The 27,553-nt window shown below is 48.9% G+C and overlaps 1 protein-coding gene across 1 annotated transcript in view; it reads right to left on the reverse strand.

The window, feature by feature from the left end:
- The window catches only part of CADM1 (cell adhesion molecule 1), a 218,155-nt gene that overhangs the window by 12,518 nt on the left and 178,084 nt on the right, over positions 1 to 27,553 (reverse strand). Inside the window, 3 exon segments of the mRNA XM_070765600.1 lie at positions 2,027 to 2,080; positions 10,372 to 10,404; positions 24,735 to 24,812. Of these exon segments, the coding sequence (XP_070621701.1) occupies positions 2,027 to 2,080; positions 10,372 to 10,404; positions 24,735 to 24,812 (165 nt within the window).

Genomic DNA, 27,553 nt, shown 5'->3' on the forward strand with positions numbered 1-27,553 from the left:
TCAACTTCCAGAATTCCTCAGCTAGCATGATTGGCTCAGGAATTCTGGGAGCTGAAGTCCACAAGTCATAGAAGAGCCAGCTTGGCCTACCCCTGAACCAGGCGGCTTGGAGAAGGAATGTAGGCAACCTCTGGAGGAAAGTCTCGCTTACTGGGGTGGCTCAAAGCTTGACGGATGACCCTCATTTAAGGCGGCGACTCAGGAATGTTTACTCCCCTGATAGCCCTCCGGAGAGGGGAATGGGACCCTCCTGACTGCCTGGCATTATTCATTAGCCCAGTTGATCCCCTCGCCTTCTCTAATTTAGTGATGGGCTATTTAAACCCAGAGTTTGTCTTGCAATATAATTGAATTTGGTCTCTAATTTAAGCGAGTGAAATTCAAGGAGTTCATCCTTCCCCAATCAATACGTTCCCCTTCAGTGACCCATTTCGAGATAGCTTCATAAAAAATAATGTATTTTGTTTTAATAAATTTAATCCCTATGACAGGCGCTCAATTTTTATTGGCTGCTTCTCCAGACATCTCTTTTCCAAAGCCAGGCTTGCAATCAATAGTAATTGATTAATCAGCATCCCCAATGAACAAAGGTGCTAATCAGTTTTTGATTAGTTAATCAAACTACACGGGTCCCTTTTGATTGTGCCAATGCTCTACAACCTGCAGAAAAGGGAAGGAAGCTCTCGGGGGGCTGCAGGAAGAGGAGCCCGCTTAGTCTCCTAAGACGGAAAGTGGGAGAGAACGGACAGATAACCATCTACAAGGCAGGCGAGGCAGCAGCCTTCTTAACCTGGATTTGCAGCTGCTGATGAGGAGATAAAAGCACAAACAGAACAGGCTGCGCTGGGGGGGGGGGCGGAGGGGGTCAGGGCAGCATCCTGTGCAAAGCAAAGGGCAGGCATTAAGGTGGGAGGGGGCGTCCTTCTCGCCCACCCCCTCTGTCCTGGCAGACGGACCATTTGCTGTAAAGGAATAAAGTCGGGGTGCAATTAATGTGGGGGCTGGCTGGGCAGGCAAGGGACCCTCCTCCTTCGCCTGGCTGATGGGACAGGTGGCCATGCCAAGCACCCCCCCAACCCTGGGTGCAGCAATATGGAGGCTCCCTCCCTTTACACCTTTGATAAAATAATCCACGTTTTGAGGGGGGGGGGAAGGCTTTCCAACCAGGAGTCAGAATCCCCAATGACAAAGCTGCAAATCCCAAGTTGTTCAGTCATTTCTCCCCACCCCTTAAGCCAGAGATGGTGAACCTATGGCACGGAGGCCATAGGTGGCACGCAGAGCCGTATCTGCTGACATGTGAGCCATTGCCCGAGCTCAGCTCCAATGTGCATGTGTGTTCTGGCCAGCTGAAGATTGGCTTGCAAAGGGGCCCTGGGATGGTGTTTTTAGCTTCCAGAGAGCCTCCAGGGCAGTGTTTCCCAACCTTGACCACTTGAAGATATTTGGACTTCAACTCCCAGAATGCTGGGAGTTGAAGTCCAAATATCTTCCAGTAGCCAAGGTTGGGAAACACTGCTCCAGGGGGATGGAGGGGGTGTTTTTACCCTCCTCCGGCTACAGGGCAGCCTGGGGAGGCAAAATATGAGCCTACTGGGCCATCAGAAGTTGGGAAAGAGTCCGTTTCCAGCCTCCAGAGGGCCTCTGGAGGGTGGGGGAAGCTATTTTTGCCCTCCCCAGGTACTGAATTATGGGTATGGGCACTCGTGCATGCACGATAGCCCATGTGCACACTATTTCGGCACCCAAGGTAGAAAAGGTTCACCCTCATTGCCTGAAGCCTTCTAGCCACTGTGGCCGATGTTCCCATCCTGGGCAACCAAGGTTGCTCCGTTTCTGGCAGCCGGGAAGAGTTGGCTCGGGGTGGGAGTGGGGGGCTTGGGGGAGACGGTTGCCCAGGGTCCAAAGACCAGCAATGCTGCGGAGGGTCTCCCCTGCAGGAGGAGGGGTTTGCGCTGGAAGAAGCGGCCGAATGCAAACAAGGCATGGAGCAGATGTAGACAACCACACGAAGGCCAGCCCTTACCTGAGAGGTCCCCATAGTCCAGCTCTTCGGCAGTATTGGGCAACTGAGTAAAGCCTTACAAATAAAAACAAACTCATGTTTCTCCAGGTTCCACAGGGCAAGAAAAGCAAAAACACTTAAGCACAGAGGGGGAGGACGTTCCCCAAGGGGCCATTTGCCCTCTGAGTCCAGTTGGCCTGCAAAGGAGGCTCTCCTCGGACAATTCCCACCAAGAGACACGCATGTGTGTGTACATACATCACATATATAAACACACATGTTGGCAGAGTTCTTGTGTCTTTTAAATCTACAAGAAGACCAACACAGTGTCAGGGGAAAAAAATAAATCTTGGTCTACTCCAGAGGTCTTCAAACTTGGCAACTTTAAGACTTCAACTTCAACTCCCAGAATTCTCCAGCCAGAAGTCTCCACCCGTCTTAGAGTTGTCAAGTTTGGGGACCCCTGGTCTACTCTATTTGAAAAGCACAAAACACAAAGGGGGACATTCACAAAGCCACTCACCCATAAGTGCATGCAAGAGGGATCCCCCCAACTTGTGTGACTGCAATATTTCCCAGGGTGGAGGAGTCGGTTCTTTTAAATGAAACATTAGATGCTTAACGTGTGACAGGTGGGGTTATTTTTTCCAGGTTTCTGTATACATGTCAGTCTTGTGGCCAGGCCAATATAGAGCCCTGCTGGGTTGTATTTTTAAAAAACCAGGTTTATAGTTGGGGTGAGTTGGGTGTTTTTATGGGAAATGTTTTGGAAAAAATCCCCAAGGGTCTGTTGCTTAGAAAGTCATCTCAAAGCTGATAAAGGACATGTTGGGAGGGTTTTTGGAGGGAGGGGCACAGAAACCTTCTCCAGCTTTCCTGGAACTACTTTGTTATCCAAAACCCTGAAGTGTGAATGTTCAGACATTCGCTAGGTTTGAAATGGCTGTTTGTTTTCAGCTCAAAAGTGATGGGAGGGAGAAGATCGCCCGTCGCTCTCCCGCAAAGACATTGTGCTTGTTTGGGGACCCAAGAGACCCCAGAGGAGGAGAAAAACCCTGGGAGAAGAGAAGGTGGAAGGTGGAGGTGGCCTTGAGAGGGAGGGAAAGAAATATTCTGAGGGCATGTTTTGAGTTGACAAATGACAGATGACTCTTTTCTGCTTCCTTCCCAACTCTACAATGTTCTCACTGCTCCTAGGAGACCTTCCGCTCTGAACTGAGGTTGGCGTTGACAAAGGCTGAGCCATCACTGCTACACAATGTGGGCTCTCAGCTGGCTGATTCATTCTTTTATTTTGGTACTTTGCTGGCCATTCGAGTTACAGTTGCTGAATTGAAAAGTTAACTTCAAGGAGGAGACGACCTCCTGGCCACGGAACAAGGGAAGAGTAAAGGAGGTTGGCTGTCAATCATGCCACTGGTTCAGCTGCATCCATAGCCTTGTTTACATCAAATGATCCTTCTTCTGGGCAACCAAGGAGTTCTTAGATCTCTTGTGACTTTGTGCACTGGGGCCAGAGAAAACCTTCGACATTGAGCTGTCACCTTGGAGAGCAGCTTCATAGACGGAAACTATAGTCCAGGGGTAGGCAAAGTTGGCTCTTCTATGACACGTGGACTTCAACTCCCAGAATTCCTGAGCTAGCATGATTGGCTCAGGAATTCTGGGAGTTGAAGTCCACAAGTCATAGAAGAGCCAACTTGGCCCACCCTTGCTCTAGTCTAAGCTGTGATTGGGAAGTGCTCTATGATGGTGACCCATTCCTATGCACCCCAAACTCTAAAGGTGATGTGTCAGCCCCAACCGACCAGTGTCCCTCTTTTTTTACTGGTGAAATCAGGCCACCTTCCCATCCTGGTGTTTGGAGAAAGATCTTTGTAACTTCAGCCTTTGACCCTCCTGTGAAGGAGAAGGCCTCCCTCCCTGCCAAAGACTCTTGTTAGCCCTTAGAATGGTGAAGCTTGTTGAATGGTTGAGGAGCACCTGGGTAGTACAACTTGGGTAACAACTCCACGTTCCAACATGAGAAACAGGGAGACTTGTAATAAAGGTGTCGGTAAAAAGAGAAGACTCCCGTGCTTCTGCCCCCACATGGGACATTCCATTGGCAAGAGTAGAGTTGCAGTAAATGCATGGTAGGGCTTGGGCAGATCTTAGATCACCACCAGTAACCCCAGTGCTGTCCATCCTACTGGTTCTGGCTTCTAACTAGCTTCTGACAGGGAAGCCCAGTTTGGGTGAGCTAAGCATCTAGACAATCAATTCCCTGCTTAAGAGGAGAAAGCTTTCAGATTAATGAGCTATTTATATCTATGGATTTGGAGCAAACTGACTTAAGATCACATTATTTTCAGGTTGTTTTCACTGTCAGAATTTTTTTTTCCCCCTGAGCCATGAAAAAAAAGAGAGCAAAGCTGCATCTTTTACGAAACAAAGGGAATTGAATAGTTCAACTTTTCTCCCCCATAAATGTCAACAAATATTTGGAGAAATAGTCACGAGGGATCTTAAAAACATGTCATGCAAAAGCCTCGGCTACTTTCATTTTTTAAATTCACGTGACTATTTAAGGCCTTTGTGCATCTGGATATTCTTGCAATCTTTCTGGAGAAGTGAAAACTAAGTTTCTCCTAGGTCCTTTCACCATTTAAAGGAATGAATATCATCCGAATGAGTCACACTGGAGGGTTTGGGCTGAAAGGAGAGAGGGGTTTTCCTTCTGCTGATCTCTATTTGCCCAACATGATTCCTCTGGCTTCCAGAATTGATCTGAGAGCAGCGATCAATTTCCCTTCCTTTAAAATTTTAAAACAAAAATTAAGAAAATATTGTGTTCGTGGCATAAGTCTTGCGGAGCTATTAAATAATGCAAATAACTTATTCAAGTTTCCAGACAGGATATAAAAAAGCTGGTTAACATCTAAATAAGGAAGTGGCCTTGATGGGATTCCGCCAGCAGACACGATAGAGACGTTTGAACATCAAGGTGCCCCTCAATCAGCCTGAGTGAGAATGAGCGGAGGGGAGTGGGGACCCTTTCGAACAGCTCCGGTAGGAGAAATGAACATTTTATGGAGGGTTCGATCGGCAGGAATCGGGTGATCGCTGAAAGAAAGTGATACATATAAAATCACTTCCGAGATTTAAAACCAGGACTTTGGGGCAGGTTATAATGGTATAAAATGCCATGCAAATCAGTTCAGTGATCAATTAAAGGAGTAATCTATGTCTTGATTTAAACAGGTACTTAGAGTAGCAAGTAAAATTGACTGAGTAGGTACCTCTGTTGCTACTTAAATCCCGAAGACCCAAATCTCCACCTGATTCCAGATGAAAGTGGGAGGCTGAAGTAGGGGAACTGCCATGGAGTAAACCTGTTGGTAGCTCCCTCCCTAGGTGGAGGCTTCTAGGAGACATTATGGGGCTTTCGAGGGAGTGATTGGCACCTGGAATTGTGCTCAAAAAACTTCAACAGTGGAGGTGCAACCTGACCATAGTGTGACTGACCACTAGAAATATCTTGGACTAACTGGAGGGAGGCCTTCAAGGGTAGCCTGATGTAGAGTAAATTCAATCCCCCTAATCGAGGGATAACATCTCCCTTTTCAGGTAAGGCCACGGCTGGTGAGCCAGCTAAAGCTCCCCTGCTACCTTGTCCACTTGCTCTTCAAACCAAGCCATGAAACCAGGAGGAAGACAAGACCTGCCCAACGCATCAAAGAGTCAGAGAGAGTCCAGTCGGACAGCCTCCTCATTGCTTGTGCTTCGTCCTCCACAAGATCCAAAGGCTTCCCTAGAGCCAGGGTGGGTAAAAACGCCCTCCCCCATCCCCCTGGAGGCTCTCTGGAAGCCAAAAACGCCCTCCCAGGGCCTCTGTGCGAGCCAAAAATCAGCTGGCCGGCACACACATGAACGTTGGAGCTGAGCTAGGGCAACGGCTCGCGTGCCAGCAGATATGGCTCCGCATGCCACCTGTCACACCTGTACCATAGGTTTGCCATCACTGCCCTAGATGGAGCAAGGCAAAATGTGGTCTTCATTTCTGTGTGGACCTGCCTAAGCGAAGTGCAGGGAGCCAGGCAGGCCTAAGCCATCGCCTCCTGAGTCCTTGGCTATAAACAAGGGCAGCACGTCACCACCACAACCTGGAATTAATTACTGCTGCCAGAAGGTCAGAATGGTGAATTGTTTCAACTTATATTCGTTTTGATTTGTCAGCTTATGAACTTGACTAAGTTTGCATTCAGCCTTCAGTCTAGCGCAGGGATGTCAAACCCCATTTCACTGAGGGACGCATCAGGTTGGGTTTCATCTTGGGGACCAGGGTGGGCATAGCCAGCTTGAATTCACATGTCTTGGGGGGGGACTTTGCCAGAGAAAAGAGGCCCCCAAACTCCGTTTTTGGCTGCGATGGCCTCCTGCAATTCACAGCATGGACTTCACTTCTGTCTCTGCCTTCTAGTTGGCTTCATCAGCTTTGAGATTGACATAGAGCTTCTTCGCCCCCTTCATGGAGGTCTGAACAGGCTGCAACACTAAATTGGAAGTGGATTTATGGGCTACGGAGTTTCTACTCTAGGACGATTAGGAGAGGAGGAGGAGGAGGTTGCGAGGGAAGCCGGGTTCTCCCAAAGGCCCGAATTAATGGGAGTAATTGGGGGAGAGGATCCCATGGCCCTCCAGCACCCCTGAAAGGGCTTCTGAATTTTTATGCACAGATGCTGCCTGTTTTTTTGGGGGGGGTTCCACCTAGGCTGGCCACAGGGAGCCCTGGAGAGCCCTGGGTCTACTTCCTTTCTTTGTCAACGGTATCATTGAAATGCAGAGGGGGTTTCGAAAGGGCTCCCCCGTTCTCATGCAGGCACCGAGGGGGTCGGCCAGGAGAAAGGGCAGAGAGTGTGCAGAGAGAGAAGAAAAGAATTCCAGAGACAGAAAAGGGTCACTGGGCCTTTCCAGGAATACTAAGTGTGTTCCGGGAAGCACATTGGAAAAAACAGCCCTTTCTCCTTGTTGTTCAACAGATCTGGGGGGAGTGAATTGGTCCAAAAAAGGCCTCTGAAAAGAGGAGGGAGGGTGGCTCTTTGGAAGGGCAGCGTGTTCGGACCAGAGCTCTGGGCCAAGGAAGGAATGCAGCCGGGAAGGGCCAGAGAGACACATACAGAAATCTGGAAGGTTGGAACCCTGGGCATTCGGTGGCAGAGGAAAGAGTCCAGTTTCCGTGCTTTAAACTTGCCATGCATTGCTGTGGGTCAGCCCAGAGGGGGGCTGCTAAGGTGGGACAGTGACGTGTGCTCGCCCCCTTGGCCCTGAGTGCTAGCGGAGTCCAACACAATTGCGCTACTGCACCTGGGCAGGTGGCAAAAATCGCGTGCGGACACACAGGTGTGTCCATGGAGATTTTGCTACCTGCCCAGGTGCAGTAGCAGAATTGCGCTGGACTCCGCTAGCACTCAGAGCAATGGGGATGAGCACACGTCACTGTCCCACCTTAGCAGCCCACCTGTGGGTCAGCCCTGTGTTCTGAGATGAGGTCTTGGGGGGGCTGGAGAAGGGGGGGGCTGCAGTCCTGCATGCACTCTACAACCTCTTCTCTCCTCTGGGACAGGTTCCCAAAGTGGGGGGGGAGGGAAGGTGCAAGGGGGGGAGGGAGGGAGGAGCAGGCCCAAGCAGCTTGCTCCCTTCCGGGCCCCCTGGGACCAGGCGCCTTCTGGGACCCTCCTCTAACCTGGACTGCTTTGGCAGGAACTCCCCGGGGTTTTGGGGGGAGGGCCATGCCCATCATGCACTTCTCCCCATCCACAGGCATGCTGATGCTTCTTTGGACATCGGTCAGCACAGAATGGCCAACACAAACAAGAAACAGCAGGTCAACTTCAGACACACTCCGGCAATGCAAGCTTGGAAGGAGACGGAGAGGAGTTGCAAGGGGGGGGAGAGAAAGGGCCCCTTTGCTAAAGAGGGTCTCAAAGAACCTCCCCCTCACGGGTTTTTTAAGGCAGAAAGTGCAGGGTAATTACATTTGCAAATTGGAGGTTGGCCGATGACAGCTGGAAACACCACCTCAAAACAAAGGGAATCTGTTTTCTAGGGCAGTGTTTCCCAACCTTGGCAACTTGAAGATATTTGGACTTCAACTCCCAGAATTCCCCAGCCAAATATCTTCAAGTTGCCAAGGTTGCCAACCACTGTTCTAGGGGAACTACACAAGATTTGCTTCTTGGGATTGAAGCCTCTCAAGAGGCTTTCAAACAAGGTAATGGAAGAGCCACCTTGGCCTACGCCTGCTCTAGACCGCTTGTCTTCCCCTGGGAAGGGCCAGAGAAGGCTTCATGAATCTTGGGGGAGCTGTGCAAGGACTCCAAGCTAGGTCCTCGCTTGACCTCTCCTTCCAGCCTCTCTGGCAGCTTCCCAGCACAAAGCAAGCTCAGCTAATTGGGAAAGACTCCTGGCCACCCTCATGAATTTTCAATCTTTCAATTGAAGCATCAAGATGCAACAAAATTGGGGACAGGCCATCATTTAGAAGCCGGGCATAGCTTTGCTACAGAACAAGGCTACATTCCAAGAGTAGCCAATGCCCTACTAAAAGGAGTAACGCAGCCCTCCTCTGAGGAGCCCCCTGGGCAAAGGCAGCTCCTAACGGAGCCAGCAATGGAATTCTGCTGAACCAGCTGAGGCACAAACTCCGCCGAGTCTGATCAGGATTCTTAACCTGAGCACAAACAAACCATGTTCCCTTTTATTCTCCTAGACAGCCTTTCTAATGACCTGCCAAGCTACGTGTCTCTTAAGACAGGAGGGGAGCATTTTGAGCCGTAAATAGAGGGAGGCCTATTTTAACTGGAGCACAGTCAGCTTAAGGAATTAAAAGTCATTTCTCCAGCATTTTTTTTCCTGCACTTTTATGGCTAAGAGTCCAAGAGTCACCCCACTTGCACACATGGGCACTCGGGTGAGGAAGTTGTCCAAGGACCCATGTAGGAAAGAGAGGAGCATGGGAGTGCCTGACTACTCACCGGTCCTGAACTAGGGATGGCAACATGGGTGAGCCAGACATGAAACTTTCACACTTCTGTGGCACACTTCAGGAAATCACCCAGACACCCGATAAGGGCCCACAGAGTCGGCCTTCTCCAGGTCCTGTCCACTAAGTAATGTCGGCTGGTGGGACCGTGGGGAAGGGCCTTCTTTGTGGTGGCTCCGACCCTTTGGAACCAATTGCCTCCGGAGATCCGTAGTATCCCCACTCTACCGGTTTTCCAAAAAGCTGTGAAAACCTGACTTTTCCGGCGGGCCTGGGACCAGTAATGATTGCCTCTGTTTTATGTATGGTTTGTTTGGGTTGTATGATTGTTTTTAATTAAGGGCTTTAAAACAGTTTTTGCTTTTAACATTGGATTTGTGTATTGTATTACTGTTGTGAGCCGCTCCGAGTCATCGGAGAGGAGCGGCATACAAATCTAATAAATTATTATTATTAAATTATTATTGCGAGCATGAATGGTTTTAAGGGTTATTACTTTATTCTATACTGCTCAAAAAAATAAAGGGAACACTTAAACAACACAATATAACTCCACGTCAATCAAACTTCTGTGAAATCGAACTGTTCACTTAGGAAGAAACACTAATTGACAGTCAATTTCATGTGCACATTCAACTTTGTACAGAACAAAGTATTCAATGAGAATATTTCATCCATTCAGATCTAGGATGTGTGACTTGATTTTCCCTTTGTGTATATATATTTGAGCAGTGTATGTTGTCTTTATGGCTATTTACATTTTATATTGTTCTTCTAACTATTGTGTTTATTTTAAATTGTGTTTTTAAATATTGGATTTGTACTTTGTTTATTATTGTTGTGAGCTGCCCTTCTCCAAAGATTCTGGGTGGCTCACAAATCTAATATTATATTATTATTATTATTATTATTATTATTATTATTGTTGTTGTTGTTGTTGTTGTTGTTGTTGTTGTTGTTGTTGTGAGCCGCTCAGAGTCTGGTTAGAGTTGGGCGGCATATAAACTAACTAACTAACTAACTAACTAACTAACTAACTAACTAACTAACTAACCTAAAAGTGGGTCCCTGTTTCCTTTTCTGCTCTGAAAGACCCTGATGCTTCTGGAGATGTGGGGCAGAGGGGAGGGACCCACCTGGACCCGCTTCCAGGCCTTATAAAACCCAGGGGAGGTTCTGAGCCCTTTTGGAAAGGTGGTTTTGCCCCCGCCCCCGCCCCAATTCCCTCTCGGCCCCTCCCCGCTCCTGGACCCTCCCTTTCTCTCCCCCCCCAGGCTTGCCTTGCCCCCTTAGCGCAGCCCAGCAAAAAAAGAGGAGGAAGAAAGAGGAATGCAATACCAACCGTGAACCGCCGGTTCTCCCGCCGCCGTCGTGTCTACACACGGGAACAGAGTTTGGAGGAAGGGAAGAAACAGGAGGTACGGCATGCAAAAAAAGGGAAATGGAAAAAAATGGAACAGATCATATATGAGAGCAAGCTTCCCAGAGAACATTGCGTGACGAGCAGTCGTAAAATGGAAGGCCAAAAGCATTTGGGAGCGAGTTGCACTGGTTCGAGAGTCATGCCTTGCGCTTGGAAGCTGGACGGGGAGGGAGAAGACCCCCCGGGATGCCGGGCACCCAGAGGTCGGCCACAGCGCTGCTTTCTGGCGGGGGGCGCATGCAAAGCTGAAGAGACCCTTGCTGCCCCCCAGGGAAGCCGAAAGCAGTCCCAGATTGAGACAGGAGAGGTGGGGGGTCTTCGTACATTCAAACATTGCCTCTGCGGTGGGGGCCTCCCTCTGGGCTGGACTGCGGGAGGGTCCACACGGCCTCCATCCCCTTCCCCATGTATGGGAAGGGGGGACGAAGGCACCCACCGCTGCCTTCTTGCCGTTGGAAAGCCAGGCCTGTGGCGGGAGAGAAGCTGTGACTCCTGCAAACCATGCAGAGATGACGGAAGGAGACAGCAGGAGGAGTGGGCACCATTTTGGCAGGGGGAGAAGAGAGGGGTCCTGCGAAAGCCCTCCACCCTCCAACTGTTGTGGTTAGCAAAACAGAGCAGGGCCAGAACGCTATGCTTGATAAAATGACACGTCCATTTGGATATCAACACAAACACACACAGACACACACACACAGAGAGACACCGAGTTCCCCCAGAGCAGGTGTAGGTGAGTGCAAGAGTGTCAGGCGGAAGGGGGTCAGATAATTGTGAATGTCTGTTGGGGTGTCAAGATCACAATACAGTCCCCCTCCAACAGGGGTGGGCAAAGTTGGCTCTTCTATGACATGTGGACTTCAACTCCCAGAATTCCTGAGCTAGCATGATTTGGCCCAGGAATTCTGGGAGGTGAAGTCCACAAGTCATAGAAGACCCAACTTTGCCTACCCCTGCCCTCCAATACCCCCCCTCCCCTGGGTTAGGCCTGTATCTCTTTTGGGACTCAAGAGGAGCAACACCAAAAGTTTTCTGGAGTTTTGCTCTACACCCAACGTTTTATGCCAGAGGTGGTGGTGGCTTGGATGCCTTGTTGACCAGTCAGCCTGTCCTTCTGCTCTCTGAAACCCAGGGCCTAAAAGGTCACAGTTGTTTCAGCACCACCTGTGCGGTCACATTGCTGAGACACACAATCACATCCCCAGAGGCTTTCTCAAGTCAGCAGAGGCAATGTTGAAATGGGGGGGAAAAAGCATGTCTTTGTGCAAAGCGCTGCAACACAACACAACGGAGCCTACGAAGGGCCTCCCCCCTTTGGCGAGGGAGGGGTGGGGCAGGGTTTCTCCACGGTGGGCTTCCCGAGGGTGGGTGGACCTTCCCTCTTGCCCCCACGGCAGGGGACGGGGAAAAATAAAGGGAGGCCTGGACTGCCCCACTTACAGAGGGAACCTTGTCATGCGTCTCATCTGTTGACGGAAAACCGCCTCTTCTGCGCAACTAAAAGAGTGACGGGACTGCCATTTGCCCACACATTGCCCCCCCTCCATCACAGGCGCCTTTTGAAGGGTTCCAGAACATCAGCAGGAAGGGGGGGCACTTACCGGCTGCTACTGGTAGGCTCTTCAGGACCATTGTGGGTGTGCGCACCTCCTGCGGGCACGCACATGCCCATCAGCGCAAGATTTGTGTTCTGCGCATGGACAGCAAGCAAAATCCCATGCGAGGACATTCATGTGTGGGGGATTTCATCGATTCTCGGCAATTTCTTTGTTTCTGCGCAGGCGCATAAGCAAAAATACGCCAAAAATCAGCCAAATTTCACGTGAGAGCATCCTCACGCATGTGCAGCAAGGGTAATCATGCACAAGGATGCTCTCACACATGAAATTTGGCTGGTTTTTGGCGTGTTTTTTGCTTATGCACATGATCACACATGATTTCGCTTGCTGCACATGCACAGAAGCCAAATCTTGCACATGCACATGTTGGGGAGCACGGAAATGCATGTGCAGCTCCATTCCTGCTAAATGTTCGCTGATCCCACCCGTCCTGGGTGCCACCTGCCACTGGACATTGGGCGATGTTCTCACATGGGGCCAAGTCAGAGCATCAAAAGGAACCCAGGTCAGCGCAAGCCACACAGGAGGAGGTTGGCCCTCCGTTACCTCCAGGGCCGGGCCAAGGAGGCCTCCCGGGGAAGGGCAGCCCGAGGCCTCGGTGCAGATGTGAAGGTGGGGGACAGACAGAAGGGCCGGACAGCTGAGTCAGCCTGAGCTGGGCCTCCCGTCCTGCAATTTGGGGGCGTCTCTGTAAGGAACCCCGCCTGCCCTCCGGGTGGCTGCGGGAGACACCAAACTCTACAGGAATCTGCCCCCCCCCGTCCGTGTGCTGGAAAAAGAAGGTCGGTTAAGGAGCCGGGTTCTCCCGTCCAGGGACAGAGCAGGAGGTAAAGGAACAAAATTGGAGCACAAAAGTTTCAAGCGGTTAAGGCAAAGAAATATTCCCACGTCCCCTTGGCTGAAAGCTGGAATGGCAAAAGTTGCGATTAGAGGGAGGAGTCAGATAAAAGGGCCCCCGGCCTCTCCTGCCGCCTCCCCACTTCCATGCTGCCTTTCCCTGGCGAAAGAGGTCGAGGCGCTGAGGGAGAAACCCCGTAAGGCACTTTTTCAGTCATGCAAAGGCCACCCGCCCACCCGCTCCTTCTGAAGTGCAAAACCCAGCCCCATTCCAGTCTTTGGAGGGGGCACCGAGGAACAGTGCAAAACCCAGTTCCAGAGTAATTGCTAGGAGTCCAACAAAGGGGGGGAAGGATTGTTGAGTTCTTCATGAACCCAATCTGTAGAGTCTGGAGGACAGAAGGGAAAGGGGGGGCACGATCGAAACATGTCAAAGGGTTAAAGAAGGTTCAGGAGGGAAGTGTTTTTAATAGGAAAGTGAACACAAGAACAAGGGGACACAATCAGAGGTGAGTTGGATGAAAGATCAGAAGCAACGTGAGAAAATATTATTTGACTGAAAGAGTCGTAGATGCTTGGAAAAAACTTCCAGCGGACGTGGTTGGTCAATCCATAGTCACTGAATTGAAACCTGCCTGGGATAAACATAGATCCATCCTAAGATAAAATACAGGAAATAGTATAAGGGCAGACTACATGGACCATGGGGTCTTTTTCTGCCATCAATCTTCTATGTTTCTATGTTGGGTTTCTACCTCCTCTACCCAGCTGTGCAACATGGGATTGGGTGGCATAGAAACAGTGATGGGCTCCTACGGGAACGGTCAGCAACGCAGTTCCGGTAGCCAAATCTGGAGCTCCACCCCAGAGCCCCCAATTTGCACTGAAAGATGTTGAAACAAAATGCATAAGCCACGCCCACAGTGTGGTAGTAAAAGTTTGGGCAGCCCATCACTGCGTGTCAATCAAATTAAACACCGAATTGGAAAACGCTAGAAGGGTCCAAACTTTTCGGATCCCTTTTTTAAACCAGGTTGCGGAGAGGAAATCGCTAAGGAGCCCCCTCCCACCGCCACCCCTCCACCCCCGCCACCCACCCCGGGAGACAGCTTAGCAATATTCATAGGAAACGGTGGAGCCGAACCTGCTTTGCGGCAGAGTTTGATCTGTTCAGATGGCTTCTCTCCAACTTAAAATTGTTCACTGAATGTGACAGGCTGAGGGTTTAAAAACTAATCCATAAAATTAGTCCACAGTCTCTCGCAGAATGGATTTTTAAAATGAAAATGAAAACCCAAGGACACGGTTCTTTTAAATAGATGCCCTAAAAAAAGTTTGCAGAGGCAAAGCCGGGCGTCTCGAAATCGGATGGAAGGAATTAAAGGCGGCCTTGAAAAACTGCCTGGACTTGGGTTGCCCACCCCTCTTTTCACCCACCAGCATCGGAAAAGGCCCAGGCTGACGGGGAGGGGGGGCAGACCCCAAGCACGGAGCCAGGTTTCGTTTCCAAGATCTGGGGCCCGATGCCCTGGCAACATCACCGTGACGGGACAAAATGACTTTCGGCAGAGAGGACTCGGCTTAGATAGGAACGTTATTGAATAATTCACAAATGTATTAGGTTTTATTTATCTTCCTGGATTTCAGGTCCAAAACTGCAAAATACCACAGTTTTTGGTTTCGAACTGGGCAGCACCAATCTTAGGTGCCTCACCCAAGACGGACAATCTGGTTTCTCAGAAGCGGAACAGGGTGGAACCACGTTGCTGCGATTGTAAAAGCGTGGATGGAAAACCTGCCTTCTCAGTTTGGATTAAATTCAGGGAAATTCAAGAATGGTTCCGATCACAGCAGAACGTGAAATGATACAGAGAGAGGGGGGAGGATGGAGAACAGTCCAAATCACAAGAGAGAGAGAGCGCCGAGAGACGTCAGTTTGCATGAAGATCGGATGTTTTATTTTATTTTATTTACGTATATATCTATGCCCCCCAACACCCCAGGGACTCAGGGCGGCTCATGATAATAATAATAATCAGTTTTGTAATCAGGATCCTTTTAGGAATTTTGTGTAGCATGCAATACTATTATTATTATTTTTATTTTTATTATTATTATTATTATTATTATTATTATTATTATTGTTATTGTTATTATTGTTACTATTATTAATAATTTAATTAATAATAATTTAATAATAATTTATTAGATTTGTATGCTGCCCCTCTCCAAATACTATTGTTATTGTTGTTGTTATTATTACTATTACTACTACTATTATTATTATCATTATTATTATTATCTCTTTTATTCATCCCACTCGGTCAACTGAACATAGTTGTTAAGGGTTGCTGCCAACGTCCTAGGTATCAACCAAGTATCTTCTTAAAATATAGGATGTTCTATATGGTATCGACAAGCTGTAAAGGAAAAAAGAAAGAATTAATAACGTTCTATTTGATTTTGGTTTAGATGTATGTTATGTTATGTGTATGTTGTAAGTCCATTGTATGTTTTGTTTGTGTGTATGTATATATATTTTCGTAGATTTTCACGGGTACAGGCATGACGGTCTTGCCATATTCAGGTTTCTTCCGTTGTAGGATTCAGATATTTCTGGTGACGTTTCGACGAGGTCCCACTCGTCATCTTCAGGCTGGTTCTTCTGTCCTTGTTCTAGGGCCTGTATTCAAAAGTCCCACAAGATCCTCACTGTCTCATTTTCAGTAACTTTTCCCACTTTCTGCTCCCCTGACGTTTCGTATATCATCATATTTTTTACATAAGTGACCAGTGATTTAGCAACACGATCATGTCTTAGCTTTGTAATCAGTTTGCTGCACTCACCTATTAAGTGTGAGTATTAATATAGTTAATATTAGCATATTAATTCGGCAGTTTGGATTGTCAGTGGATTTTTGCATCTTCGCTTTCAGGACATTAGTTTGTAGTTCTTGTTCTTGAGCAGCGAGTACTAAAATTGTTTCCTTCTTGATGGCTCCATTTCAAGACACGCCCATGCAAGGCTGCCATCACACTTTCCTTCAATGCTTTTCTGTGGTTGTGGTTGTTGTTATTATTATTCACAAAAAACAGTAATACACAGCAAACAAGATGGATCTTGTATCACAATATCACAAGTCGAACACTTCCCAAGTGTCTAAGGACTGTGTGATGTATTTTGGTACAATGTGCGCAGATCCAAGTACAGGGGCCTCTTGCAATGGACAGATCGTGATTTTGCCAATGTTTATTCTTTTCAAATGCCGGCTGAGGACTTTTGGCACAGCACCCAGTGTGCCAATTACCACTGGGGCCACCTGTACAGGTTTATGCCAGAGTCATCGTAGTTCGATTTTAAGATCCTGATACCTGTTTTTCTTGTTGTTTCACATCAATTCGACTGTCCCCTGCTATGGCGACATCAACAATCCACACTTTTTAATTTTTATTCATTTTTTCATTAATTATTAATTATTGTATTATTAATTGTTGATATTATTAAATTAAATAATTAAATTAATTTAAATTAATTTAAATTTAACATTAAATTACCAAATTAAATAATTAAATTAAATAATTATTAAAATTAAAATTATGGTTGTTGTTATTGTTGTTATTATTATCATTATCATCATTATCATTATTATTATTATTATCATTATCATTATTATTATTATTATTATCATCATTTTTATCATTATTATCATTATCATCATTATCATCATTATCATTATTATCATTATTATCATTATCATCATTATCATTAGTGTATTATTATTATCATTATTATTATCATTATTATCCTTATTATTATTATTATTATTATCATCATCATCATTATCATCATTATTATCATTATTATTATTATTATTATTATTATTATTATTATCATCATCATCATCATTATCATTACCATGGCAGCAGACGGGATCTGTGATTTAATGCTTCACTCCTCTCCACTCTGCTTCCCGGCTTCCTTCCCTGGCAAAAGGGAAACCGCCTTGATCAGCAAGAAACGCACCTCCGAAGGGTTGTTTTATCAAAGGTCTCCTGCATAGCCCCCCTCCCCCCGTGCAATAAAGCCTTGCTCAGCTCTTTGTAACCCCCCCCCCTTCCCTCCAAGTCCTACCGTAGATGTTTCAGGCCAATTTGCATTTGCTGTGCTAAGCAGGGCTTCCCAAGGGGGCCCAGGTGGGCTCTCTTTTGCTGATAAGACCATTTGGAGGCCCCTGAAGGTGGAAAGCCTCCTTAGATAGACGGGAGGGAGCCTCTAGGCGTGCTGGAGAAAACCACGGGGCAGTCAAGGCCAAACGGGATCCAAAGCAGCGGGATGGAGAGCAGTGGTCAGCATGGAATCCCTGGGTTTAGGGTGGTCTGCGCAGGGGCTGAAATGTGGGGCTTGGATGCCGAAGGGGGCGGTGGGGTCTTTCTGGGCAGGAGGAGTTTCCTTGGGGAAGGACACTGGAGGCTGAGAAGGAAGCGCAAGAAGGGCTGGGAAGGTCCAGAGGCCGGTCCAGGGGTTCGGAAAGGGAGAGAAGTGGGGCAGGCCGGTCCTTCCCTTCCTTTCCTTTTTTTTTTTTTTAAAAAAAATTATAAATAAATTTTATTGAAATACATATATACACACAACATACAATACAAAACAAAGACATTTCGAAAGAAAATTGGAGGAATGTGGAGCAAATCTATAGGGCAGTTCTGTGTAATAGAATGTGTATATAGTTAGAACAGCCACACAGAGATTTGCTCCGCAGTTGCCCAATTTTCTTTCAAAAGGTCTTTGTTTTGTATTGTATGTTATGTGTGTATATGTATGTGCGTATCCTCAAGAAGGATATAAATGGAACTGGAAAAGGTGCAAAAAAGGGCAACAGGAATGATCAAGGTCACCCTTATGAAACCAGGTTGCAACGCCTTGGTCTCTTCAGCCTTGAAAGACGGCGTTTAAGGGGGGATTTGATCGAAGGGTATAAAATCCTGCACGGGATAGAAAAGGTGGATAGAGAAAAATTATTTTCTCTATCCCACAATACTAGGACAAGAGGACCCTCCCTAAAGCTCCCAGGTAAGAAAGTGAGGACAAATAAAGGGAAATATTTCTCTACCCAGAGGGTCCTTGGTTGATGGAATTCCCTTCCAGAAGAGGTCGTGACAGCTGTCAGCCTGCATAGCTTCAAGGCAGCATTAGAGAGATTCATGGATGCCAAGTGTATCATAGGTGGTTATGGAAACAGATGTCCAAGAGCCACCTCTATGTTGGTTGAGGCAGGCAGGGTTCCTTGGGTCCCATTTGTTGGGGGTCCAGGGAAAGGAAGGGTCTTGCCTTCTCTTTCTGCTCAAGGTCCCCATGGACAATTGGGGGGCCAATGGGTGACACAGAATGCTGGACTCCATGGGCTTTGGCCTGATTCAGCAGGGCTCTTCTTAGGTTCTTATTTATTTCTAAAATTTTAAGCCAAAAGGAAAGGGGGAGACGGAACGGCCTGCTCCACTTCTCCCACCAAATCTTTCCAGACTTCAGCTCAGCCAGGACTAAAACGTTCTGCCTTTTGCTTCTGATGAACTGTGGCTGACCCAAACTTTTGGCAGGACTTCTCACACCCAACCGTTGGGACCCAAACCCTGCAGACGCCTCAATGCAAGAAGACAAGATGACAAGACGTCCTTCCTGGGCACCAGCCAAGCTCAGCAGCAGAAACTTGGCCGTTTTCGGAGGGAGGGAGGGAGGGAGGGAGAAACCCCCCCTTTGAATGTGGCTGGAGAGAGGCTGGAAAGGTCAGGCGATCGCAGGGACCACGCTAAATTAACTTGACATTTTACCAGAGGCACAAGGAGCCAAAGAGAGAGAATAAATAACTGGCGAGAACGAAATCTTTTTTCCTCCCTCTGTGAAATGGTGCCGGTGAATTCCCTCCTCCATTGTGCCCTACACAGTAACAACGATCTCAGAGAAGAGGAAGGGATGCACCTTAGTCAGGGATCCAGGGGGTGAGGGGTGGGAAGGGTGGGAGTGGGGTCCCCTCCCTGGTTGACATTGGGCTGTTTCCAAAGTCCTAAACAAGGGGTCACTTCCTGGAGAGAATCCAGGACGTCTTTGGCACCGGAACTTTCACTGGGGTTGTTAAGTGACTTCCATCCGACGGCATTTGGCCCCAATTGTTAAGCGAATCTGCATGGCTTTATTTCTCAGAGGTTTTGGGGGAATGCTGACATTTTGGCCCTTTGGGACGATCCCTGGACAATTGGGAGCCTGTGGCATTGAGAGGGAAATCTCCAAGGTCCCTCCTGCAGCCCCTAGGACAGGGATGGTGAACCTTGTTTCCCTCGGGTGCCGAAAGAGCCTGGGTGTGCACCATCGCACATGAGCGACTGCTTAAACCTACAATTCAATGCCTGGGGAGGGAAAAACAGCTTCCCCCACACCCTGGAGGCTGGAAAAGGCCTGTTTCCCAACTTTTGGGAAACTGGTGGGCCCAGTAGGTTCGTGTTTCGCCCTCCCCAGGCTCCAAAGGTTTCCCTGGAGTCAGGTAAGGGTAAAAACGCCCTCCCCATCCCCCAGAGGATGTGTGGAAGCCAAAAACGCCCTCCCAGAGCCTCTGCAAGAGCCAAAAACCAGCTTGTGGGCACACACATGCACATTGGAGCTGAGCTAGGGCAACGGCTCGCATGCCAGCAGATGTGGCTCTGTGTGCCACCTATGGCCCCCCTGCCATAGGTTCGCCATCACTGCCGTAGGAAGTGCCCAAGGACACCCAAGCTTCAGCCTTCCTGGAAGGGATGCATGCAAAGAATCCCTACTTAGGCCTTTAGACCAGTGTTTCCCAACCAAGAACAGTTTTTCCCCGAACGCCCTCACTCTGCTAAGCAAATAATTCCCTCAAAACTGTCAGACTTTTTACTAAATCTGCACTTCTATTTCTACTAGTTTTTTCTCATCATTCCTATCATCCTTTTCCTCCCACTTAGGACTGTATGACTGTAACTTGTTCCCTGTATCCAAAGATTTTTATTAATATTGATTGTTTCTTCATTGCTTATTTGACCTCTATGACAATCATTAAGTGTTGGACCTCATGATTCTTGACAAATGTCTCTTTTTCTTTTATGTACGCTGAGAGCATCTGCACCAAGATAAATTTCTTGTGTGTCCAATAAATTTCTATTCTATTCTATCCCTTGGCCACTTGGGGAATTCTTGGAGTTGAAGTCCAAATATCTTCAAGTTGCCAAGGTTGGGTAAGGCTGCTTTAGACAATGGGCCTTTTGCTGAAAGGGGAGGGGGCTGCACGAGAAGGTAAGAGCAGCAGCAGACCCCCAAGGCTTTTAGGCAAGCGTTCTTCCTAGCGAGCCCTGCATAAAGTGTGGGTAATTATGCTAATTTCATTTGGAGACTGGGTCTCCATTATATCAACCTTTAGCGCAGGAGAAGAAAATAGACTCCTGGAGTTTTATGCTGGCACTTAATCACCGGTGTTTGCCTGTGGAGGCTTTTACGGCTAATGGGTGGCTCCGAGCTCGGCAGAAATTTGTTTCGGTAGCCATTTGACAGGAGATAATACAGCCGAGCGGATTTAAGCAGGCCACCCACTCCCTGGCAGGAGGGAAGGAGGGGGTCAGCCTCTGGCCCCTCACCTTCCCCCTGTTTGGAGAGAGAGCGAGAGACCAAGGGAGCCTAAGTTAAATCCCAGGCGGGCGATATAGCAAAGGCTTCCGGATAAGATAAATACATACACAGCTTGTCTGCTAAGACACAGCAATGCAGCGGCCAGATCCTATCCATCAAAAGAGGGGATTTGACAAAATTGCTCGAGTGGCAATCTCAGCTTAACTGCGCCTGGGCACCAGATGGTGCATGTTGCAGCAAGGACGTTTGGGGGGCTGGGAAAGAGGAAGAGGATGGAGATATCCTTCAGAGGGGAGCCGCCTGGGCTGAAGGCTACGGGGCCTTTTGGGAGCGTTCGCGGGGACAGGATTATTGGGGGAAAGGGGAGTGGGTGGCTGAGTGCTTCGAAGGGGACCCAAGAACAAGGGGGCACAATCTGAGGTCAGTTGGGGGAAAGATCAGAAGCAACGTGAGGAAATATGATTTGACCGAAAGAGTAGTAGATGCTTGGAACAAACTTCCAGTAAATGTGGTCGGCCAATCCATAGGAACTGAATGTAAACATGCCTGGGATAAAGATAGATCCATCCTAAGATAAAATGCAGGAAACAGTACAGGGGAAGACTGGATGGACCAGGAGGTCTTCTTCTGCCGTCAGTCTTCTATGTTTCTATGGACGTTCTGCAGAGCAGGAGTCTTCCACCTGGGCAACTTTGCTGGCTGAGGGATTCTGGGAGTGGGAGTCCACAAGTCTTAAGGTTACCAAGCTGGCCGAGGAATTCTGGGAGTGGGAGTCCACACGCTGCAGAGTTGCCAAGGTCGGAGACCTCTGCTGCAGAGGTCCAGCAGCCCTGGGTCTTCTGGGAGAACATCTCACTCTCCTTCCATGCTATCTAGAGAAGGCATCTCCTGTGAGCACCATGTGTATAACTGGTTGGGCTTTATAATATATGGTTCAGGAATGGTGCTTTCCACCAAGGACAAACGTAGGCCGAATCAATTAGCTTAAACTCACTGAATTAATCCTCTCCCCCCCCCCCCCCCCCCCGATAGCCAGACCCCTTGGGCACCGCACCACAAACACGCAAGGCCCGGGGGAAGCAGTCAAGAGGAGTCTGGATCCCACCAAGAGGCCCAGATCAGGCCGCACTTTCGCCTCTGTCTCTCCGGCTGCAGGTGACTCACAGCGGGGAGAGAAAGAGGGGAGGAAAGAGGAGAAGGAAGCCTCACGCAGCCCTCCACAAAGAAGATTAGCGTCTGTCAGCAGCAATCTGGCAACAAAATTAAGCGACACAGCAGCTCAGGAGGAAGGGAGCTTAAAAGATGGGAGGGGAGGCTTATCTTTATCACTCACACAAAGTCAGAGGGGAAAACAGAAGAGGGACGAGGAGGGGATTTCAGGTGAGGAGAAGCCAAATGAACAGGTAAAAAACTCCCCACAAAGACACAGAGGAAGGTGCCCTCCATCCCATTTGGAAAAGATCAGGGAACCTAGGGGAAGAGCCTTCTCTGTGGCGGCCCCGATCCTCTGAAATCAACTCCCGCCGGAGATTAGGACTGCCCCCACCCTCCTTGCCTTTCGCAAACTCCTTAAAACCCACCTCTGTCGTCAGGCATGGGGAACAATTGATTCCCCAGGCCGTTTCCGCTTTATGTCTGGTCTGTAGGAGATGTATGATTGTTTTTATATTAAGGGTTTTAAATTGTTTTTAATCATTGGATTTGTACTGTTTTGTTGTTGTGATCCGCTCCGAGTCTTTGGAGAGGGGCGGCATACAAATCTAATAAATGAATGAATGAATGAATGAATGAATGAATAAATAAATAAATATTTTGGGTGGTGGTGTGTTTGTAAATCCTTCAACAATAGATGAAGAAGGCTGGGGTTGGGGACACCAGAGCTGCAAGGGCTCCGCAGATTCTGGAGCTGCTCTGGGATTGTAGCATTGTGACTGGGGGACGTCAAAGGCTTCAGGGGTGTAGAGGGTTTGGCCAAAAGTCGGCTCAAAGAAGTACTGAGTGAGAGAAAAAGAGGCCGGGGCTGTCCAGTCCACGCTCTCCCCAACCCTGCCTGGCCCCAAGAGGCCAGAACTGGTCTTGAGTCAACCCCCTTGCTCTACCAAGGCTGGACTTGGCCAACAGCTGGATCCTTCTCCGCCAAGGTCAACTCTTTCTAAGCCCATCATCCTAGCTAGCACAGCTAGAGGTAGAACAAGCAGGAAGAGGGAGATGGTGGTCCCGCTGTAGAGAGCGCTGGTGAGACCCCATTTGGAATAATACTGTGCTCAGTTCTGGAGACCTCACTTACAAAAAGAGATGGATAAAATCGAACGGGTCCAAAGACGGGCTACAAAAATGGTGGGAGGTCTTAAGTATGAAACGTATCAGGAAAGACTTCATGAACTCCATCTGTATCATCTGGAGGACAGAAGGAAAAGGGGGACAGGATCGAAGCATTTCAATATGTTAAAAGGTTAAATGAGGTTCAGGAGGGAAGTGTTTTTAGTAGGAAAGTGAACAAGGGGGCACAATTGGAGGTGAGTTGGGGGAAAGATTGGAAGCAACGTGAGAAAATATTATTTCACTGAAAGAGTCGTAGATGCTTGGAACAAACTTCCAGCAGACATGTTTGGTCAATCCACAGTGACTGAATTTAAACATGCCTGGGATAGAAATAGATCCATCCTAAGATAAAATACAGGAAATAGCACAAGGGCAGACTAGATGGACCAGGAGGTCTTTTTATGCCGTCAACCCTTTCTCTCCCCTTTCCAAAGCCTTTGAGGTCAGCTCTCCTGACTTACTAACCAACTCCAACCCATGTCCATTGTTTCCTGAAACATCCACGGTTGTTTGGCTGTCGGGAGTCAGCCCGAGAGCCTCATGCAGGATCCACGGGAATGAAAGAGCCGCTGTCTTCTTGTGTAAGTCAAGGAGCACAACAAGGAGCAGTGAGCAATGAAGGAGAGTGACCGGCACACGGCAGGGCCCTGTGACCCCACCCGACTGAGGCCGTTTCCTTGGGCTTCTTCCAGGAAGAGCACCTTGAGGCTGGAGGCACCCCCACCCTTGCAAATCCTCCCCAATTATCACCCCAAGACCCCAAAAGGCAGACACAGCATGAATTCAAACGAACGAAGCTCTTGTACACGGCCAGGGGTCAGCAAGAGGAGAGGAATGCCGACTTTATGCCCCCCTCCCCTCCAAGCTCGCCCTTCCTCTGCTCCTCAGCGGGAGTGAAGGCCACCTGGAATGGACACCACCAAGCAATCCACAGAGGAGGTGAGACCCTATGGCTATGCAACTGTGGGAATAAACCAGCCGCAAAAGCAAGGCCTCAAAGGTATTAGCTTCCTTAGAGAGTCTGGAAGGAGGAAATTGTAACACATGACGGTCAACATAAGGAAAAGAAATGGTGGTAAAGGCACGTGGAGAGGAAAGGTTTGGTTATTTCAGCCGGACGAGCGATTCTGAGCGAGAAAGCGGCGCGTGGGGGTTCTAGGAGAGGGACGAGAGCATCGGGACAGGTGGGCCAAAGGCGGCCAGGTGAGGGAAGCCGGGCAGAAGCGAGAAGAGCGTCACCTCCGCCTCCTGTGCTGGATTTCGACTGGCCAGGAGGGAAGAAGAGGAGGAGGCCCTGCAAGAGAAGAGCCCCAGGGGGACGAGGGAGGCGGGAGAGGGGGGCGCTCAGGTGATCCGCTGGAGCACAGGCAGGTGCCCTGGGAAAGGCAGGTGCGCAGCGGCCAAAGGATGCCTGTGAAGGGCCAAGGTGGGGCTACCAGGGGCTGATTGAGAGGGGGCACGGCAGCTGCAGAGGTTGAGGTAGGTGCACAGAAACCAAAAATCACATTAATTCCCTTTCGGATGCCTGCGGACCAGAGCTGAAAAGGAGAACCAGGCCTCTGCATTTTAAAGGAAGAAAAGCAGGTTGAGCCAAAGTTTGACGCATCCAATGACGGACTAGAGTAGCCTAAAGATGCCAGGGACCTTTGCCACCATCGGGGAGGGGGCCAAAGCCTTTCGGATCACCCAGGCCAGGGGAAAAACACCAGACAACACCCAAATAACTCAGGAATAAGTGGAACTGGAAAGAAACCTTCTCCCCCCCTTTTACAACTCTTCCCCTCCCCAGCCCCCCCCCTGCCCCCCCTTGTTAGGGAAAGCACAGCAGCAGGACCTTTGGGCTCCCACCCACCCCGGCAGGGCTGGCGAAGGTACTATACCTGCGGCGATGTTGGTGAGGATGGTGATGATGGTGGTGGGAAGTGTGGTGGTGGGAGGAGGGAGTGTGGTGGGAAGATCTAGATAAAAAAACAGCATAAACAAAGAAAAAAAGAAAATGGGAAAAAAGGCAAATTAAAAAAGAAATGATCAGAAACACACACACACACACACACAAAATGGTCAACAAAATCAACAAAGAAGCCAAACACAAAAAGATGGCGGTTAGTGGCCTGGCTTGGTCCTGGTGGCCGGAGGGTGAAGGACGATGCAGCTCTTGCTTTGGGTGGGGTGGGTGAGATCCCACCGCCCCTCCCTCTCCGCCCTGCCCCTCCCACCCGGGATAGGGAGATGGGGGGGGGGAGATGGACAGGAGATGGAGCACAGAAATTAGTCACAGATGCCAGACCGCATGGCATGGGCCTCCCCTCCAGAGCCCCACTGCAGTTGCATGCACCCCATAGATTTGCACTGCTTAGGAGCCCCACGGAAGCCTGGCTGGTTTGGGCATTCTTCAGGTGGCGCTTGGGCGTCTGAAAAAAAGGGGGCAGGCGTCCAGCTGCAGGCAGAGGAAACCCCCCCCAACCCTGCGTTTAGCAGACCAAATATCAACGCCCAATAATTCTGCCCCTCGTCCCCTCTGCTTTCTCCGGAGCAGTTCCCTTCATTATCCCCCCCTCCGTCAGCCCCTCCCAGCAGGATATAAAAGCGCTTCTAAGCCAGTGATAAATACAAGAGGGAAGGAGAACGTCACCACTAAAGATCAAGTTGGATGCATGGAAGACTTTAGCGAGATTTTCTTTTCACATCAAGTCCATGTCTTTGGGAACTTATAAATATTCATCCCCAGCCCAGGATTCCTGCGTTTCTCTTCCGGTTAATATGTTTCACTCTCCAGTGGATGGAAACCAAGGGGGGATTCTGCCCTTTTCCTTTCGGGCCCCGTTGGTCTAGGACAAGGGTAGGCAAAGTTGGCTCTTCCATGACATGTGGACTTCAACTCCCAGAATCCCTGAGCTTGCATGATTGGCTCAGGAATTCTGGGAGTTGAAGTCCAGCAGTCGTAGAAGAGCCAACTTTGCCTATCCCTGGTCTAGGAGGTGGGTGGACCGTCTCTCCTAAAGGCACCCAAAGAAACTCTCTTGGCTTGCTACGGGGTTGTTGTTGTTGTTGTTGTTGTTATTATTATTATTATTATTATTATTATTATTATTAATTAGATTTGTATGCCGCCCCTCTCTGAGGACTCGGAGTGGCTCACAACAAGGAGAAAAAAAAGTACAAATCCAATATTTAAAAAACCGTTTAAAACCCTTAACATAAAAACAATCATACATCTCATGCAGACCAGACATAAATTGGAAACGGCCCAAGGGAATCAATTTCCCCATGCCTGACGGCAGAAGTGGGTTTTGAGGAGTTTGTGAAAGGCAAGGAGGGTGGGGGCAGTCCTAATCTCCGGGGGGAGTTGATTCCAGAGGGTCGGGGCCACCACAGAGAAGGCTCTTCCCCTGGGCCCCGCCAGACAACATTGTTTCATCGACGGGACCCGGAGAAGGCCAACCCTGTGGGACCTAACCGGACGCTGGGATTCGTGAGGCAGAAGGTGGTCCTGGAGATATTCTGGTCCGATGCCATGAAGGGCTTCCTCTGGGTGGAGGACAGGAGGGAGGAGAGGGAGAGGAGACACTGGGGGGCTCATGGGGGGAAAGAGGAAGCGCCACATACCGCTACCCAAATGATCAAACCGAATGTGTTAAGCACAACACCCGACTTTGAACTTGGGAATGAATCGTCAGTAATGGAGCTTGAAACGGTTCGGAGGTTTTTGATTTGGAGTTTTATCTTAAGCGTGGGAAACTTCTCATCACGGAGACATCTACCGCTCTTTTTATCTTCAAGAGAGCTCTTGGATTTTCTAATTAACGGATGCAGAGTTGAATTACGTGTTTCACCTTAATTGTGTGGCTTGGCACCACTTCTTCAGGTGCTTGGTAGATGTGGCAGGGCTGTTGAGGAAGCAGCCCAACCCTCCCGACATCCCTTTAGCAGGTGGCCAGGCGAGCGAGGCCTTTTGGGCACCGAATTAAAGGGCTGGACCATCTGGGAAGGCTTTGATCCTCGAGTCCAGTTTCAGGAGAGCCGGCCCAGCTTGATCGGCCTCCAAAGCCTCTGGGACAGCTGGCAGCAGGGAACAAAGGTGTTTGATCTCCAACCAAGAGAGAGGCTCCATTTTCATCTATTTTTTCTAACCCTGTAAATCCACCTCCCACATAAATGTGCCAAGGCTCATTTTAGAAGGTGGCCGAGCTGGGGCTCCCCAAAGGCAAGATGCAGCTCCAGGCTACAGCTGCTTTCCCTACAAACAGCATCTGGATGGCTTATGGAGGAGGAGGAGTTTGGAAACATCAGTGCTACTATGGCAGGGGTCCCCAAACTTGGCCACTTTGAGACTTGTGGACTTCAACTCCCAGAATTCTCCCACCAGCTGCCTGGAGAATTCTAGGAGCTGAAGTCCACAAGTCTTGAAGTTGCCAAGTTTGAAGACCTCCTCCAGGAAAACACCATTTTCCTACTCAAAAGGCAGGGAGATATATTTATTCTAGACAGCTGATCAAGCATAGAGGGAGATCAAAAGGATAAAGTACTGGGATGCCCTGAGGCCCAAGATCTCCGACTTCTCCATGCAAGAACAAAGTTGGCCAGCAGTTGCCCAGGTCAGGGGTAGGCAAAGTTGGCTCTTCTCTGACATGTGGACTTCAACTCCCAGAATTCCTGAGCTAGCAGGAATTCTGGGAGTTGAAGTCCACAAGTCATAGAA

The sequence above is a fragment of the Erythrolamprus reginae genome, chromosome 12 (genome assembly GCF_031021105.1).
Source record: "Erythrolamprus reginae isolate rEryReg1 chromosome 12, rEryReg1.hap1, whole genome shotgun sequence".
Classification (NCBI taxonomy): domain Eukaryota; kingdom Metazoa; phylum Chordata; class Lepidosauria; order Squamata; family Dipsadidae; genus Erythrolamprus; species Erythrolamprus reginae.